The sequence below is a fragment of the Sorex araneus genome, chromosome X (genome assembly GCF_027595985.1).
Source record: "Sorex araneus isolate mSorAra2 chromosome X, mSorAra2.pri, whole genome shotgun sequence".
Classification (NCBI taxonomy): Eukaryota; Metazoa; Chordata; class Mammalia; order Eulipotyphla; family Soricidae; genus Sorex; species Sorex araneus.
Window position 1 is genome coordinate 274,859,807 of NC_073313.1, and position 18,847 is coordinate 274,878,653.

Consider the following 18,847-nt stretch of genomic DNA (forward strand, 5'->3'; position numbering starts at 1 on the left):
ATCAGTGTGCTTTTTAGATCTGTGCACAAAAGATTCATAAATTTTGCCGACCCTTTTATTTAGTGCACATATGTTAAGAGTTAGTACTTCTCGATCTATCGTGCCCTTATCTAAATAGTGTCCATCCCTATCTCTAATTACTTTCTTTAAATTGAATGCTCTTTGGTCTGAAATAAAAATATGGTTGTTCAAGATCTATTTTGTATAACTGTATAAATATTTTCCAGTCTTTCGTTCTGAGTCTGTATTTATCCTGTGAATTTAAATGTGTTTTCTGCAAGCAGCAAACACACTTCTCTTTCTTTTTTTCTTTTTCTTTCTTTCTTTCTTTCTTTCTTTCTTTCTTTCTTTCTTTCTTTCTTTCTTTCTTTCTTTCTTTCTTTTTTCTTTCTTTTATTGAATCACCATGAGATACAGTTACAAGCTTTCATGTTTGAGTTTCAATCATACAATGATCAAATACGCATCCCTCCACCAGTGCACATTCTCCACCACCAATGTCCCCAGTATACCCCCCCTTTCCAATCCTCCCTCTGCCTCCATGGCAGACAATTTCCTCCATACTCTCTCTCTACTTTTGGGCATTGTGGTTTGCAATATACATACTGAAAGGTTATCATCTTTGGCCTTTTATCTACTTTCAGCACACATCTCCCATCCCAAATGATTCCTTCAACCATCATTGTCTTAGTGATCCCTTCTCTATTCCAGCTGCCTTCTCCCCCAGCTCATGAGACAGGCTTCCAGTAATGGGGCAATATTCCTGGCCCTTGTGTCTACTATCCTTGGGTGTCAGTCTCATATTATGTTATTTTATACTCCACAAATGAATGCAGTCCTTCTGTCTGTCCCTCTCTTGCTGACTCATTTCACTTAGCATGATACTCTCCAAATCCATCTACTTATAAGCAAATTTCATGACTTCATCTCTCCTAAAAGCTGCATAATATTCCATTGTGTAGATGTATCAACGTTTCTTTAACCAATTGTCTGTTCTCAGGCATTCAGGTTGTCTCCAGATTCTGGTTATTGTGAACAGTGCTGCAATGAACATATAGGTACAGATGTCGTTTCTACTGTGCTTTTTTGCACTCTTGGGATATATTCCCAGAAGTGGTACTGCAGGGCCAAATGGAAGCTCAATTTCTAGTTTTAGAAGGAATGTCCATATTGTTTTCCAAAAAGGCTGAAGCCATCAGCATTCCCACCAACAGTGAAAGAGTATCTCTTTTTCCCCCACATCCACACCAGTATTGCTTACTTTTGTTCTTCTGAATGTGTCTCAGTCTCTGTAGTCTCATTGTTTTGATTTGCATCTCCCTTACACTTTGTTTTCTGATCATCCAGCCACTCTACGGCTTTTAAAGGGAGAATTTAGTCCACTATATTCAGAGTTTATTGGTATAAACTGTGGTGTTGCCATTTTTCTGTGTGGGGTTTAGTTGGTTTCGCAATTTTCTTTTTATAGGTTTTCTTTTTTGCAATGTTTCTGCAATTTTGCAATTTTCTTTTTCTTTATATAGACCTATTAGTAATCCTTGCAGAGTTGGTTCAGTTACAATGAATGTTGCTAACTAAGAATGTTTTCATCCCTCCCTCAAACCTAAATGACAGCTTTGCTGGATAACAAAATCTAGGTTGAAAGTTATTTTTCATTCAATACTTTGAATATATCATTTCACTATTCTGTTGCTTGTAGAGTTTCATATGTGAAATCTATTGTGATTTTTATATTAATTCTCCAGTATTTGAGGATTTTCTTCTCCCCTGATGCTAAGTAGTCTCTCTCTCTTGTTTTTGCCACTTTTATTACAATGTGTCTTGGTTCTGCCTGACTCTGTTCTGTCTGGTACTCTGTGAGTCTCCTGAACCTGGGCAGAAGCCTCCCTCCAGAGACTAGGGAAATTCTAAGTTATTAACTCTTCCACCAGTCATTCTTCCCCCTTTCTCTTTATCCTCTCCTTCCAGTAATTATAATTCATATATTACTCCTCTTACTATCTATTAACTATCTTATTTTTCTAACTTTATTTAAGTACCATGTTTGCAAAGTTGTTCGTAACAGTTGTTTCAGGCATTCAATGTTTCAACACAAATTCTACCACCAATGAGATCACCCCTCCACCACTCTCTCCATTTCCCACCTAACCCACAAGCCAGACTTCTTCACAGATAGAAATTTTATAATGCTGGTTACAACAAAACTGTAAATGGAATGATCAAAAAAAGAGCAAAAGAAAATTTGTAAAAACTGTTATATCTCACAATGATAGTATTAAGTCACTAAGAATTTACTGAGCTGTTTGTTGCTAGAAGAACCTTCTGTGTTCTTGTTTTTGTTTATTGAGCTAAGTGGGCTCCTATGCTACTTTCCAATCTTATTTTCTGTGCTCCTACTGGGTTGTCAGTGCTGTGGAATTTGAAGGTATTGCACAGCTGCTTTCCAATCAAATTTGCTTATGCTGCTTCAAGAGACATAAAACTAGAACAGTTTTATCGGTTGACATCTCCTGAGATTCAAGTCATAATGCTCTGAAACTGGGATGTTTACATGCCTAAGGATGTGGGGTATGGATGCAGCTGCTGGGGCCTTAAGCAAGGCGGGGATTTGGCCAAGTCCCCCTCGGAGAGGGCCCCAGAATTTTCGGCCTTAAGACCAATGTATCTGGAGTTTCATTGGTTTGGTATCTTCTGAGGTTAGTCGTGAAGCTGTGAAGCCAGGCCACTTATATGCCAGAGACTGTTGGGTGTGGATGCAGCTGCTGGAACTTCAGCAAGGCAAAGACTCAGTTCAACCCCCACCCAAGAGGGCCCCAGTGTTGTCAGCCCAAAGACTGGTGTTCCTGGGAGTTTCATAAGGTTGGCATCTCTTTGGAGATTTGTGTGTCTATTAAGAATCTTACATTCTCTCCCATTCTACTTCTCTTCCCTTTCGCCACTTCATTATTGTTGCTGGCTTGTGTTGTATCTTCAAGTTTATGGGCACAACGCTTCACTTCAGAATACCGTTACTATGGCTTGCTGTTGTATTCTTTAGTTCCCTAGATTCCATTTACATGATTCTTTGGCATTCTGAATCAATTCTTCTTTGAGTTAAGGTTTTTCTCTTCCAGTGACTGCTTAATTTCAAGTGATACTGCATAGAATATCGTTTTGTGGTCCTCCTTAAGCAAGTTTGAGAATTTTGATAAACAGAGACTTGCCTTCACCCTGTCCTTGGGTGCCAGAGCAGTTCAATTCCTTTTTTTCACCATTGTTCTTAAGACTTGTATGGGTGCTGACAGTAGAATTTTAGATTTCTGGTTACCCCCGATCTGATTCATTATTTATATTAATGAACTAATGTATATTTCCATTATCATCTAATGGCATTAATGGCATTTAATTCAGACAGGGAGGTGTAAATCTAGCTCCTTCCATTTAGTTGGCTGGCTTTCTATGGGAGTATTCTGGCAATAAAATTAAGACCGTGTAGTTAACCACCAGTTTGTAGAGTGTAGCATAGATTGAGTACATCACACCTGATAGAGAGGTTTTAAAGATTAATGTCAGCTGGTGTGACTCACTACGGCTGTGCATATCTGGGGATTGGAGGAGACAGAGACGTATACAAGCAGGAACTCAAAGCTTCAGTTTGGAGGTTCTCACATAGAATGGTGGAGTATTTTACTAGGGGCCAAAAACAATCATTGACAGTTTGCAGAGTTCTTTCCATAGTCTTCAGACATCATAATGAGTTAAAAATTTATTAATATTAAAAATGTAGCAAAACAGTTTGCAGGGGGCAGAAAAATAGCAGAATGTGTAAGGCACTTGTTTTGCAAACACAACCAACCGTAGTTTGATCCCCAGTATCACATATGATTCCCTGAACATAAGCAACCCCAGCAGTGATCACTGAGCACAGAGCCAGGAGCAGTCCTAAGCATAGCTGGGTGTGGCCTAAACACAAAACAAAAAAAGGTGTTCGAAACTTTCTACTTGTTCAAATTGCATACCGAAAAAAAAAAGGATTAAATGTTTTGACTTTAAGTTCATTATCATTTCTTTTTCACTACAGGATATGTACTTAGAAGATGTTCTGTTGTTCATCCATTTGCTCAAGCGGGCACCAATAACATCTCTATTGTAAGACTTTTTGTTACTGTTCTTGGCATATGGAGTACGCCACAGGTAGCTTGCCAGGCTCTGCCATGTGGGCGTGATATTCTCAGTAGCTCTCGGGGCTCTCCAAGAAGGACGGAGGAATCAAACCTGGGTCAGCCATGTGCTAGGCAAACACCCTACCTGCTGTGCTATTGCTCCAAAATATCAATTTTAAACTTAAAACTAAAATGCATAGTTACCTTGAAGGACATGGGGCCAAAGGGTAGGGACTCTCCATAATATCGGTGTTCAGCAAACACCAGCATAGCTTTCAATTCCTCAGCCACATCCCACATGAACCCCTAGGAGAAAAAATATTTACTCACAGTATAAAATCAGAATGTGAAAGAGTCATCAAACATTTCTACAAATAATATGCAATGAGCATTAAACCAGAGCAAAGAGAATTCTCTGAGAAACTATACAATTTACTATATTTGCACTACATATAAACGATACCATTTACTATATTTGCTCTACAGATAAGTGAACTATTGCTACAAATGATACCATTTCATTGTTAAACACAATTTTCATACTAATTCAGTTAACAATGAAAAACAACCTTAAAGTGCCCAATTACAAGTGTCCAAACTCTCATTTATTCTGACACCTGAGCCTTAGAATATTGTCTAAAAGAATCAAAATGCACTATACTCCAACATTGTAGGACAGATCTTAGTATCCTACGATAAGTTTAGTCACCTATTCATAGGAATTTATAATATAAATAAATGAGAAAATAGTACAAAGAAACATCTATGGAGTTAAACTGAGGCCCAGAGGAAGCAATTTAATGAAACCAATTCACAAAGTATGTAACCAGTGATTAGTTGCCTGCATCCATTTTAGAGGTATTTTAATTTTTCATAGTACGTCCATATAATCTACTAACATTTAGTAACATATGTCAGCATTATTCACAGTCTAATAAGAGATCATTTGCCTGCATGTATCTCAAAGGTTTCATATTTTTCAAGTGCTCCACAGAATATAACACTCAACATTATGTGTCATTATTACTTAAAGCTCCTGATTCTTATTCAGTTATACAAAACCCTGTGATCTAAATATAGTTTTTCTTTTCAAAATTTTATGTTATTAAAGCACCACAAATTAGAGTTATTCTTAGTTAGGTGTTTGACATACAATGTTCCATCACCAATCCCACCATCAGTGTCAACTTCCTTCCAGCAGTGTTCCCAGATTCCCTCTCCTACGCCTCCACCCATGTTCCAGCCCACCATCTTCACAGATACCTTTTACAATTGGTTCTTACATTTTGGGTCTTGCAATTTCAGTGTTGTTGATTCTGTGTGGTTTAGATACTTAGCTCTATCATTCCTTAACATGGGTTGTCTTGACCCCTAATCCCTGCTGCTTCTCATCACTCTCTTCTCCCTTTCCCCTTTACTCTATTTCTTTCCTTCTCCTTCCTACACACTGGGGCAAAGGGTGATCTAGGCACCCCTCACTTAAACCATTGCATTTTCTTTCTTTTTTCTTCCTTCCTTCCTTCCTTCCTTCCTTCCTTCCTTCCTTCCTTCCTTCCTTCCTTCCTTCCTTCCTTCCTTCCCTCCCTCCCTCCTTTCTTTTCTTCCTTTCTTCCTTTCTTCCTTTCTTTCTTCCTTTCTTTCTTTCTTTCTTTCTTTCTTTCTTTCTTTCTTTCTTTCTTTCTTTCTTTCTTTCTTTCTTTCTTTCTTTCTCTTTCCTTCCTTTCTTTTCTTTCCTTTCTTTCTTCTTTTCCTTTTTTGCTTTCTGGGTCCACTTGGTGATGCTCAGGGGTACCAAATGGGATCCTGGGGATCGACCCAGGTCAGCTGTATGTAAGGCAAATGCCCTACTACCTACTGTACTATCACTCCAACCCCAACCATTACATTTTCTCATTCTGTTACTATACTCATTTAAAGATAATAAAGCAATTTTTTAAAAAATGCCCAAAGTCACATAGTAGCAAAACAAGAATTGAAACCTTATGAACTGACTGAAGTCTTCATTTCTGACCATTGTGCTGCACTGCCTCTCAATAAATAAATGCTCAGGACATCTGAATACAACTTAAACATTTAAGTGTGGAAGACAACTGGGGTTTGGAAAAAGGACAAGATTTCACTGATTACCTCCAGCAGTCCTCTAAAGCTGTTCCCATACTGAGTAGTTCTTCCTTTCTAACTCATCAAAGGCGAGAGATTTCCCCACAGGTTTCCAATTCTACACAGAGGGTAGACAAGTGAATTCTACTGGAGACTATACTGATGCTTGTCTCTAATAAAGAAGGGTAACTGGGAAAATAACTGGACAGAACTGCCCTGTAGCCTTGGCACAAAAAAGTCACACAAGAAAAAAAAAAGAAATCTCAGTTACTTAGAATAAAATGATAGGAACCTGGTGGAAAATAATTCCTGGTCTCATGTGTTACTGACAAAAGAAAAAAATTCACATTGTAGAGAATTATTTTATTTCCAACATATTTCGAATCAAAATTTTTCTGTCCTAAGACGTCTACCTGCTTCCCCCAGACCAAGGAAGCCCTGCCCAAACCCCTCTTGAACCCAGCACATGACCCTGTGGATCCAGATAACTGGCATTCATTCAGGTGCATCAGCCCCCATTCTGCCCGGTAACTTCTGCACTGTCTGGAACCTCTTCCTGGGTCCTCCAGAACAAGAAAGGCCCCCTAGAAGTCCCCTCAAACTCAAAACCAGTGAACACTAATGCATCTTTGTGACAACACCACAGCTTCATCCCCACCAACTTCAAGGGTCCTTTGGTTTTATATTTCCTCAAATATGTCTACTTTAATCCATCTATACAAATGAATATATTAGACACTGAAATGCATGACCAGTGAATTAACATTCTAAGAACACAGACATTGGTAGATGTATTATAAAGAGTACTGCTTGCTGAAAAATAACAAACTAGATCAAACCTCAGACATCTGGCACCTGAAACTCAAACCATAGCACTCACAAATCTCTAGGAACCATGGTGAGACAAAGGATTTCACCTGCTCTGGGAGACAGGGACAAAAGTCCTGGCAAATGACTGAGTTCAAATAAACCCTCAAGGCTCATTGATGAGGAATTCAAATCAATGCTCCACACAATGGCTATGGAACTGAAGCAATCACTGGAAGTAAAATTCAACCCACTTAAAGATGAACAGATTCAGAGTATCAAAGAGTTCAAACAAATGGAAATGAAGGAGTCACAAAATATAATAGCAAAGTCACAGTAACTGAATTCAACATGCAGAGGACCTTATCAGTAACATTGAAGACAAAATATTAGCTATCACCAATAATGAAGTGAAAAAAGAAAAGTAAATGAATGGAAGAGAATGAAAGAGTCATAAAAAAAATTTTTTTTAGTCATCTGAGATACCCAGTAACATAGCTGTTCATGACTGGGTTTCATTCATATGATTACACCACACAGACTGGCACACATCAAAAAAAATAAGAACAACCAGTGCTGGTGCAGATGCAAGGAGAAAGAGACTCTCATTCACTATTGGTGAGAATGCCAACTGGTCCAGCCTTTTTGGAAAACAATATAGGCATTCATCAAAAGACTAGAAATTGAGCTTCCATATGACCTAGTGTGTTTCAATGAAAAGCATGGGCACGTTCAGTGGCGAAGAGCTGTTCCCCTAGCTGGCACAAGGCAACAGACAAAGAACGGGGTGGGGGGGTGGAGGAGACAGAGCCCCATGCTTGTTGGTAGTCAGTTTATTTCTCTCTCCTCCCCAACAGAGACCAATCTCTCCCCTTACAGCACAATAGTAGTCGTAGTTTTGGTCATAGTCCCAGTCATCATAGTTCCCTCATCCTCGTCTTCATAGTCAACTTTCTAGTCTCCTCATGGTCCTCCTATTCCTTATGTTCCTCTCTTTCCCTTTAGCATAGTTATATAGAAATCATGAAGGGTGGGGTTGAACAACACAGAGGTGGGGTTGAAAACTGTCATAACAACAAACAGAGGTAAAGCCACTCCTTCAGAGGAAGTTCTAAGAGATTAACTCAAGGGCAAGGGTTCAGCACTCTAGATTACCAGATCTTCTCAAGGGTGGGATTCCATCTAGGGTGTGTTGCTTTCTCCTTTCTTCAGTTAGTAATCCATTTAAACAATCATAGTAAATTTACTTCTTATAACATTTCTAATCATTTTATATGAATACAGTAAGAGATATAATAAATTAAAGTTTGGCTCTTCCTGGGGACATCTTGCTATATATCCCAGACTATATAGTCCTCAGGCAAGGTTAGTATTTCCTAAATTCAGCAGGGTCCTTATTCAGTTACTTCTTTTTGGGTCATGACAGTTTGTTCCATGACCGTGCTCCTAAGTTATTATACTTCTTAAGAAACTTAGATTGTCCCTTTCTGATGCCAGGGTAGCTTACAGCTTGCCCTGCAGTTCCTTCATCTGGACCCTCCTTTTGGGGATATGAGGAAATAAAGGCAACTGAGGCCTATCACTTGTATCACTTGTCATCCCGCTGTTCATCGATTTGTTCAAGCGGGTGCCAGTAACATCTCCATTTGTCCCTGTCGCGTGCTAGTGTAGCCCAATGGCGTCTGCTCACTCCAGGAACATGAAGAGCCTTAAACAGTTCATTCAGAGTCTTGAAGAAGTCTGACCATCTCCTAGGTGGGCAGCCAGGCGTTCATTTGACGTCCTATGGAATCCAATCGGTTCAGCAGTTGCCTTTGAATCGCATTACGTGTCCGGCCCATCTGATTTTCGAAGCCTTGGTAAACAAGACAGTGTCCCTGATTCTTGATCATCAACATAGGTCAGAATTCCACATTCCTTCTCTCACTTAAGTGAAATGTGATACTCCAACCATAGCTCTTTTGATTCTTCTTTGGGATACCCAAATAGTGTTCTCATCCTGGTTTTGTAGGGCCCAGATCTCTGAGGCATATGTTAATACAGGAAGAACAGAGGAGTCGAAACGATGTGCCCCCAGTAGGAGATTCTTCATCCTCTTAACCACTTCTTAGATGCTCTTGAAGGCGTTCCACACCGCTCTCTTCCTCCTGCGCAGTTCAGGTGCCAGGTCATTTTGAGTCATGCTGAGTTCTTGACCCAGGTACACATAGCTGCTGCATTCGGAGATGTTCATTTCATTAAGGGCAAATGGAACATCAGGAACTAGTCTGTTTCTCATAAACATTGTCTTCGTGAGATTCAGCTGCAGTCTAACCTTTCCACACTCATGATCGAAGTCAGCCAGCATTCATGCTGCTTGGCTGACATCTGGTGTTATTAGAATGATGTCATCAGCGAAGCGGAGGTGGTGTAGTTGCCAACCATCTATCTTCACTCCCATTTCTTCCCATTCCAGTCACCACATGATGTTCTCAAGGGTGGCACTGAAGAGTTTCAGTGAAATGGTATCACCCTGCCAAACCCCTCTCTTTACGTTGATGATTGCTTCCTTGTGGAATAGCGAGATCCTGGTGGTGAATCCGTAATACAGCTCACGGAGGATCCTGATGTACTGAGTTTGAACGCCCTGTTTGGCCAGGACTTCGATGATCACTTCAGTCTCAACAGTATCAAAGGCCTTCTTTAAATCAATGAACGTTAGACAAAGCAGCATCTTGAACTCTCGCGAAACCTCAGTGAGCTTGGTCACCGTGTGGATATGGTCGATTGTGCTGACTCCTTTTCGGAACCCGGCTTGCTTGCATGGTTGTCCTTCGTCTAGTGTTCTGCCTATTCTATTCAGGATGACTCGAGTGAGTAACTTGTAGATGACGGACAATAGGCATATCGGGCGACAGTTGCTGATGTCGTGGATGTCTCCCTTCTTATACAACAGAACGGTCCTGCTGGTTTTCCATTGGGACGGAACCTTGCATTCAGACAGGTAGCATGTGAAGAGCCGAGCCAGTATATTGATGAGTACTGGCGGCAGATTCTTCAGGTGTTTGGGTCTGACCTTGTCTGGACCGGGTGCTGTACGCTTCTTTACCAAAAAATGGTGTGTCGGATTTTGGAAGGGAGAACGCCGGGAACAACATATCCATCCCACAGAATTTGGTATATGGGCAGGTGGACATGGCTATCAAAGAGATCCGAGTAGAAGTCGTGGATAACCTTTGCCATTGCCCTTCTGGAAGATGTGATAGATCCATCAGGATGTCAGATGGATGGTCTTGGTCTTATAGTTGGCGAAGGACAGGCAGTATTGCAAATACTTCTCCCAGCTTCTGCCGCATAGGCCAAAACTGCTGCTCTTCTCTCGTTGAGGTCTTCCTTTGTCGCTTCTCTGCACAGCTTTGTGAGCTCAGACGTTAGCATGTGATTGCTTAAGGCTCATGTCAAACCACGCTGGCGGAAGAGCTCGAGAGTTTCCAAATACAGGAGTCTGTTTGTGGCTTTCCCACTCTCGGCATTCTTTGCAGTCATAGAGGTGCTGAACCAGTCGATTCTATTCCTCATTGATGTTGTCAACAACAGCATCTTCCCATGTTGCCGTAATAGTGCCAAAGAGCTCCCAGTTGGTGGTCATTCTGGGAGTTCTCCTCTTAAACTTTGCAGCCCTTACTCCCCGCTTCATGAAGTAGAATTTTGCACAGAGGACACGGTGGTCCGATCTCACGTGGAATTTTGAGAAAAAAGTGACATCAGTCAGGCAGAACTGTCAATTGAATATGATGTGGTCAAGTTCATTGTGGAACTGTCCACCAGGAGACTCCCATGTCCAACATTTAGATTCGGCCTTCTGGAACTATGAGTTACCATGGATGGTCAGGGTCAACTTACCATAAGACAGTTTCTCACCCTGTTCATTTTATTCTAGGCCATTGGTCCCAATGTGGAGTTCTTTGGGCGACCTTCTTAGTCCTATCTTGGCATTAAGATCATTAACAATGATCTTGTGGAAGGTGTGGTTTTCTTTATACTTCTCTAGCTCCATGTAGAACTTCTCAATTTCTCCTTCATCATATTTGGATGTTGGTGTGTAGACAACGAAAATAGAAACTGCTGGCAATGAGCCACCTCTATTCAAGCATAAGTGTCCAATTCGGGTTGTTAGGCATTCGAATGAATCAATGAGCATGGCCAAATTCGTGTTGTCAAGGACACCGACACCACTGATGCCTCTGTTGTCACATGTTTTGAGGAACAGTTCTTCTCCAGTGTTGAAGATGGTGTGATGTGATCGATGCCTTATTGTCTTGGTCACCCCTTAAGCCTGCCCCCATAGCAGACCATCAATAATTTATTTTATATTGTTTGTTATAAATAGAATGCTAAAAGAATGATCAAAAAATATTTCTTTAGAAGAAAGATACAGAAGAAAATGATACACTTGGAGTTAATTTTTTTTTTTTTTGCGTCACACCCGGCGATGCACAGGGGTTACTCCTGGTTCTACACTCAGGAATTACTCCTGGCGGTGCTCAGGGGACCATATGGGATGCTGGGATTCGAACCCGGGTCGGCCACCTGCAAGGCAAACGCCCTACCCGCTGTGCTATCGCTCCAGCCCCTGGAGTTAAATTTTTAACTGGATAGCCACTTTGGGGTATGTGTGTGACTGCCGGAGCTTTGAAAAGTACAGGCAGATAGTAGAGGGGTGGAGGTGGTAGCCCATCCCTGACTCTGTAAAAGCCTGGAGATTTCAGTCACAAAACTCACATACCTGAGTTTTTCAACAGATTAATTTCTAGATGAAGCTCGTCCCAAGCAGTGGAGTCTGGCCAGGAACTGTAGAGGTTTTTAGCTGCTGGGGCTCTGTTTGGGTGGTGCTGGCCTCACCTGCCCCTCTCTGAGATGCCCTGGACAATACAACCTTGGGCAGGAGAAGAATCCCTGCAACTTGATCTCTTTTGAGATACATTTGAGTCTCTAGTTCATGGCCATTGAATCTGTATATTGACTTTGTAGCCAGTCATTTTGCTGTATTGGTTTATTTTAAGAGCTTTTTGGTGAACTGTTTAAGGTCTTCTATGTATATCATCATGTCATCTGCAAATAGTGATAATTTTAATTTTTTCTTTTCCATTTTGGATTCCTTTGATTTGTTTTTCTTGCCTGGTTACTGTAGCCAGACTTCTAATACTACATTGAATAGAAGTGGAGAGAGTGGACATCCTTGTCTTGTACCTTATATCAGAGGGAATTCTTTCTGGTTTTCACCATTAAGGATGTTACTGGCTGTGAGCTTGTTAAAGATTGCCATTATTATCTTGAGTAAGGTTCCTTTCACACCATTTTGTTGAGGGTTTTTAAATTATGAATGGATGTTTGATCTTCTCAAAGACTTTTTCTCTGCATCAACAAATCTGATAATAGGTTTATCGTTCCTTTTATTGATATAGCATATTGTTAATTGATTTGTATATTTTGAATCATCATTGTATCCCTGGGATGAATCCCAGTTGATCAGGGTTTATGATTTTTTTAATATGTTGTTGGATTTGGTAGATTAAGATTTTGTTAAGGATTTTTGCATTGATATTCATCAGGAAGACTGGCCTGAAATTTTCGTTTCTGGAAGTGTCTCTATTTGGGTATTAGTGTAATGCTACCTTCATTGAAGGTATTAGGAAGGATTCCTGTGTCTTTGATAATTTGGAAGTACTTAAGGAGTATGCACAGTAGCACTATAGCACTATCGTCCCGTTGTTCATCTATTTGCTCAAGCGGCACCAGTCACGTCTTCATTGTGAGACTTGTTGTTACTGTTTTTGGGATATCGAATACCCCACGGCTAGCCTGCCAGTTTCTGCTGTGTGGGCGGGATACTCTCAGTAGCTTGCCGGGGCTCTCCAAGAGGGACAGAGGAATCGAACCCAGGTTGGCCGCACACGCCCTACTCGCTGTGCTATCACTCCAGCCCCTCTTCTCCAAACTTTTTAAGATGTCTGTTTAGGTTGTTTTTTTGGGGGGAGGGGAGATTTTTCTTCTTTTTTAATGTAGGCTTGCATTACTATGAATTTCCCCCTGTACTTATAGATGCTGGTAGCTTGTGCCCACATTCTCATTAGTTTCAAGTAATCTTTTTATTTCTTCCTTGATTTCCTCTTTGATCCAATTATTGTTTAGCAGTGTTTCATTCAACTTTCAAGTGTTAGAAGTTTTCTCCATCTTCTTCCTTGGTTAATTTCTACTTTCATGTCATTGTGGTCTGAGAAAGTAGTCTGTACAATTTCTGTATTTGTAAATTTATGTATGTTTTAGTTGTGCCCAAATATGTGATCTATCCTGGATAATGCTTCATGTGCTTTAGAGAAGAATATGTATTCTTGTTTTGGAGGATGTAAACCTTCTATGTCCAACAATCTCAATTCAGATAGGGTGGACACATAATGAGATTGAAGATGACTGCTGGACTAGAGCCATTACCGCCTGGATTCCACAGGACATCAAAAGAACACCTGGCCGCCCACCTAGGAGATGGTCAGACTTATTCGTCAAGACCCTGAACGAAGGGTTTGATGCTTTTCGTATTCCTGGAGTGAGCAGACACCACTGGGCTACAGTAGCATGCGACAGTGTCGAATGGAGATGTTACTGGTGCCCACTTGAGCAAATCGACGAACAATGGGATGATAAGTGATTACAAGTGATTGATGGTCTGCTATGGGGGCAGGCTTAAGGAGTGGTTGGGAAAATTGGAAATAATAGTGGTGGGAAGCTGCAATGTAGTAGGACTAGTGAGGGGACTGGTGTTGGAATATTGAGTGTCTCTAACAAACCCTCATGAACAACTTTGTAAACCACAGTATTTATATAAAGTGTAAGAGAAAAATGAAGTTTAAAAAAGTCAATACACAAAAATCAGTCACATTCTTATATACAAAGAATTAATCAGGAGAAAGTGATCAAAAAGTCTATCCCATAAAAATAGTATCCAAAAACATCCAGTATCTAGGAATCAGCTTTAAAAAAGATATGGGAATCTACACCATGATAACTTTAAATCCCTTATAAAAGAGTCAGAAGATCATCTTAGGAAATGGAACATATTCCTTGTTCATGGATTGGAAGAATCAATATTAACTGAATCAATTAATTAAAAGAATCAATATTACTATCCTATCTAAGATGTTAATTAGATAATAATAATACATATTATAACATCTGCAATCCCCATACCAATTCAGAAGACATTCTTCCACGATCTAGAAAAACAAGTAATAAGGTTTGTACTGAATCACAAAAGACCACACATAGCCAAAGTCATACTTAACAATAAAAAATCAGGATGTATTTCATTATCTAATTGGAACAAAATGATAGTGATCAAAACTGCTGGAATAAAGATAGACCCACTCAGTTCTTATATTCTTATCCACAGTGATCATTACCCCCCCCAAAAAAAAAGAAACAAACAAAAAAGACACAAAAATAGTATTTCATCAATGTGTAATTCTTCAAGTTTGAACTTGCAGGCTTACTGAATATCTGCATTTATTCTTCTGTGAACCACTATTCATTTACTTCCACCTTTTCTTATTAAATTTATCCTTTTGCTATTTAAGACTGAGCGATGAGGGGGTCTCCCAAAATTCTGGGGGAGGGAGGGCCTCAGGACATATCTAGTGGGCTGAGTATCAAGCCTATGTTTCAGCTGTGGGCTAAGTGATGTACTCTTGCTCAGGGCCAGAGGTTCTGAGAGTCATCAGGGCTATAATCAGGTGCTCAGGGGCCTTCAGGGCTATACTTGGAGGTACGTGAAGGATCCTGTGGTGCCAGAGATCAAATTTAGAACCTGCATGTGCAAAGTACATGGTCCTGACCACTGAACTAACTCCCTGGCCCCACTTTTTAAATAAATTCACAAAATTTGATCACATATAATACAAAATATTTCTCCCAGTTAGTCATGACAAAAGGCAAAATTGGCACTAAAATTTCATAAATCTGAACTTACTGTATTATTACAAAACCAGACAATGTCCCCTTCATTTCCAGTGTAGAATAGTATTGATCCACCATCTTTCTTCCAGTATTTATCAGCAATTAGGTATCTCTGTTTAAAAGTTTTATCAGTATGAAATCCAAAATGATCAACCTATGGTAAAACAAAACATATTTCAAAGAAAAGCAACTGAAATGAGATTAACAAATAATTAAATTTACTCTTTCATTAAAATTTACAAATACTATAATCACAAAATTTTTATTCTGAATTATTTTTAATTGTAAGATAAAGTAATGCTAAGTTTTTGGGATCATGATCAAAGGAGACATGGAGACATCAAGTAAAATTGGCAGGAGTGTATCACACCAGCTGGCGAGCCGTCCTGCTAGGCAAGAGCAGCAGCCTCAGCAGAAGCACAGGATTTTGATTTACCTGTCATTTTCATAAACACCCACAAAATTAGCTTAACTCACTGGGCCCATGTCCTGACACCCAGTAAATCTATGTAGCATAGTGAAGCAAGCATTAATATAGAAGAGCGAAAAAGTGATTATACAAAGGAATCAAGTATTGTTTATTAGCCAAGTCACTCCTGTGGACCCTAAGCCACTGTTCCTATTTTACTCCATGACTGGCAGGCGTCCTTGCGAAGGGGTTACAAGAAATTATGTATACAGTTATCAAATAACTCCATTAAGTAAAAAGTAAAATTCTAAACTAAATGTCTTATTTTACTATAACAAACAAAAAATCATAGCTGAACAATAGATCAACATGTCTGAAAAAGAGACTTTCTCCTGCACCCACTATATAATTCTTTTAGACCACTGATTCAAATTTTGAAGAATTTAATTTTTGCTTCTACACCCTTGGGCCAAGGGTGAGCAGGAGCAGCCTGCGACAAATCACCATAAAGGGAAATATATATATATGCATATATATACATATATACAAATATATATATATGCCTATACATATAGGCATATATATGTATATATGCCTTTCGGAGAGCCCAGCAAGCTACCGAGAGTATCCTGCCTGAAAGGAAGAGCCTGGTAAGCTCCCCGTGGCACATTTGATATGCCAAATACAGTAACAATAACAGGTTTCATCCCCGACCCTGAAAAGAGCCTCCAATCATTGGGGAAATGAATAAGGAGAGGCTGCTAAAATCTCAGGGCTGGGATGAATGGAAATGTTACTGGAGCCCGCTCGAATAAATCGATGAACAACGGGATGACAGTGATACAGTGACAGTAATTAGTTTTCATTGTAAGATAAATGAAATCAAGTATTTAAAGATACCATAATGTTAAAAAATTGAAAACAGAAACATGAACCCAGTTTTTGGTTTATTTTGGGCCATACTTGAATATGTGCAGGACTTATTCCTGGCTCTGCACTCAGCAATCACTCCTGGTGGTGCTGAACTTGGGTCTATGAACCCATTATTTAAAAATATATATATATACAGATATAGATATTTTTAAGTAAATGGAAATTATTTTTGGAAAGCTAGTACAGCAAGGCACTTGTCTTGCAAATGGCACACCCTGGTTTGATCCCAGGCACCAAACATGCTCCCCCAAGCACTGTCAGAGTGATTCTTGAGCACAGAGACAGGAGTAGTCCCTTAGCACAGTTGAATATGGCCTCAAAACCAGACAATGCAAATTATCCATAATAGCCCAAAATGGAATCAATCAACATGCCCATCAAAAGGATGACTGGATAAAGAAGTTGGAGAATACATACACAATAGGTACTACTCAGCTAGGTGAAAAAATAAAGATCAAATTATGCTTGTCATAATGGCATTAATGGAACCTGAGATAATCATGGGGAGGGCAATGAATCAGAAAGTAAACCATTACCAAATCGTTCTGTGAAAAATATTTGCATTACCTCCCTCCGGGCTAGGTCCTCACAGCCTCCACACCCAACCTGCTCCATATTAAAGGGCCCACACTAGGGCTCTTGAACTTTTGCTTGCAGCTCGATTCCACGTGAGATTAACCTCTAGCTGACATCACTTGGCCTACTCAGAGCAAGACACAGAACCCTGTACTTAGGGTTAGGTCCCAACGGTCTCCAAACCTGACCTGCACCACAATAATGGGCCCACACCACAATTCCTGAAACACACAACAAATTACTCTAGACACAGTTGCACTTCCTGTAATTCAGTTAAGACTGGCAAAGAAGAAGAGCAATCCCCAGCCTACTCCCTCATGATCCAGGGGGTCTAATTATAAAGACTCACTCCCAGAATAGCAAGGACACTAGAAAACCAATGGGGAAAACATGTAAAAGCCCACCAAGTTCAATGAGCAAAAACAATAACACAGATGGCACAAAGAACACCAAGCAGCTCGGTAAATCATCAGGTAATGACTTTAGTAATACCACTGTCAGGATATTTAATGAGCTCAAAGAATCAACGGCACATGCAGCAAAGCACATGAGTGCTGAAATGACAAAACAAAAAGAAATTAAGAATATGGTAGGTGATATAAAAAAAAAAGCCTCAATCGAAGCACTAAACATCAGATTAAGTGCTACTGAGCAAAAGATCAAGGAGTAACAAGATGAAAGGGAGGAAATCACCAGAAAAGAAAAGAAAATGAAAAGAGTCTGAAAAGAAATGAACTTTCATACCGGAGAACTATGGGATGAGCTCAAGAGGAACAATAAAAGAATCATGGGAATCCCTGAAGAACAGGAAGTAAAATGTAATGAAGAAACAACTGTTAAATCCTTGATCAGAACTTCCCAAAGTTGAGGATTACCGCTCTGAGATCCAAGAGGCCCAAAAGGTTCCGGCGAAAATAGAAGGAATGAAGGAAATTCCAAGAGACTTGTACTCAAAATGATGAAATTCAAAGATAGGGACAGAATATTGAAAACCAAGATCAAAAAAGGAGCTTATGTATAAAGGAAAGCCCACAAGATTCACAAGATCTATGAAATGAGAGCCGCAAGAAAATGGAGGGACACAGTACATAAATTCAGTGAAATGAACACCTCATCAGGAATACTCTATCCAGTTACATTATCATTGGAATTTTAAAGAATACTACAAAAGATTCAGGAATGAGCAAGAGCTTAGGAAATTCATAACCTTGAGAACAGTTTGCAAGAAACTTTTAAAAAAGCTTCTTTAAAGAACAGGACACAGTAGAGACAAGGGCCAATAGGATTGCTCCATGGTTTGGAGCCTGCCTCATGTGCTGGGGAAGAAGGCTGTTGGGATGGAGAGGGGACCACTCTGATGATGATGTCAATGATGGTTGGAGGGATCACTCGGGATGGGAGATGAATGCTGAAAGTAGACTAAGAACCAAACCTGATGGCCTCTTAGTATCTGTATTGCAAACCACTGCAAACCATGATGCCCAAAAGTAGAGAGAAAGAAGGAAGGGCCTACCACAGAGGCATGAGGTGGGATGGGGTGGGAGTGGTGGGAAGGAACTGGGGATACTGGTGGTGGAAAGTGCACACTGGTGGAGGGATGGGTGTGTGACTGAAACTCAATCATGAAAGCTTTGTAACTGTGAATCACAGTGATTCAATAAAAAAGAAAAAAAGGAAGGAAGAGGGGGGAGGGAGGGAGGGAGGGAGGGAAGGAAGGAAGGAAGGGAGGGAGGGAGGGAGGGAGGGAGGGAGGAAGGAAGGAAGGAAGGAAGGAAGGGAGGGAGGGAGGGAGGGAGGGAGGGAGGGAGGGAGGGAGGGAGGGAGGGAGGGAGGGAGGAAGGAAGGAAGGAAGGAAGGAAGGAAGGAGGGAGGGAGGGAGGGAGGGAGGGAG

At 40.3% G+C, this 18,847-nt stretch overlaps 1 protein-coding gene across 1 annotated transcript in view; it reads right to left on the reverse strand.

Moving 5' to 3' along the window:
- Positions 1-18,847, reverse strand: part of PRCP (prolylcarboxypeptidase) — a 98,695-nt gene that overhangs the window by 24,242 nt on the left and 55,606 nt on the right. The window contains exons 2-3 of the mRNA XM_004621169.3: positions 15,052-15,192; positions 4,347-4,448 (exon numbers count right to left, since the gene is read on the reverse strand). Coding sequence (XP_004621226.2) covers positions 4,347-4,448; positions 15,052-15,192 — 243 coding nt within the window. The remainder of the gene's footprint in view (positions 1-4,346; positions 4,449-15,051; positions 15,193-18,847) is intronic.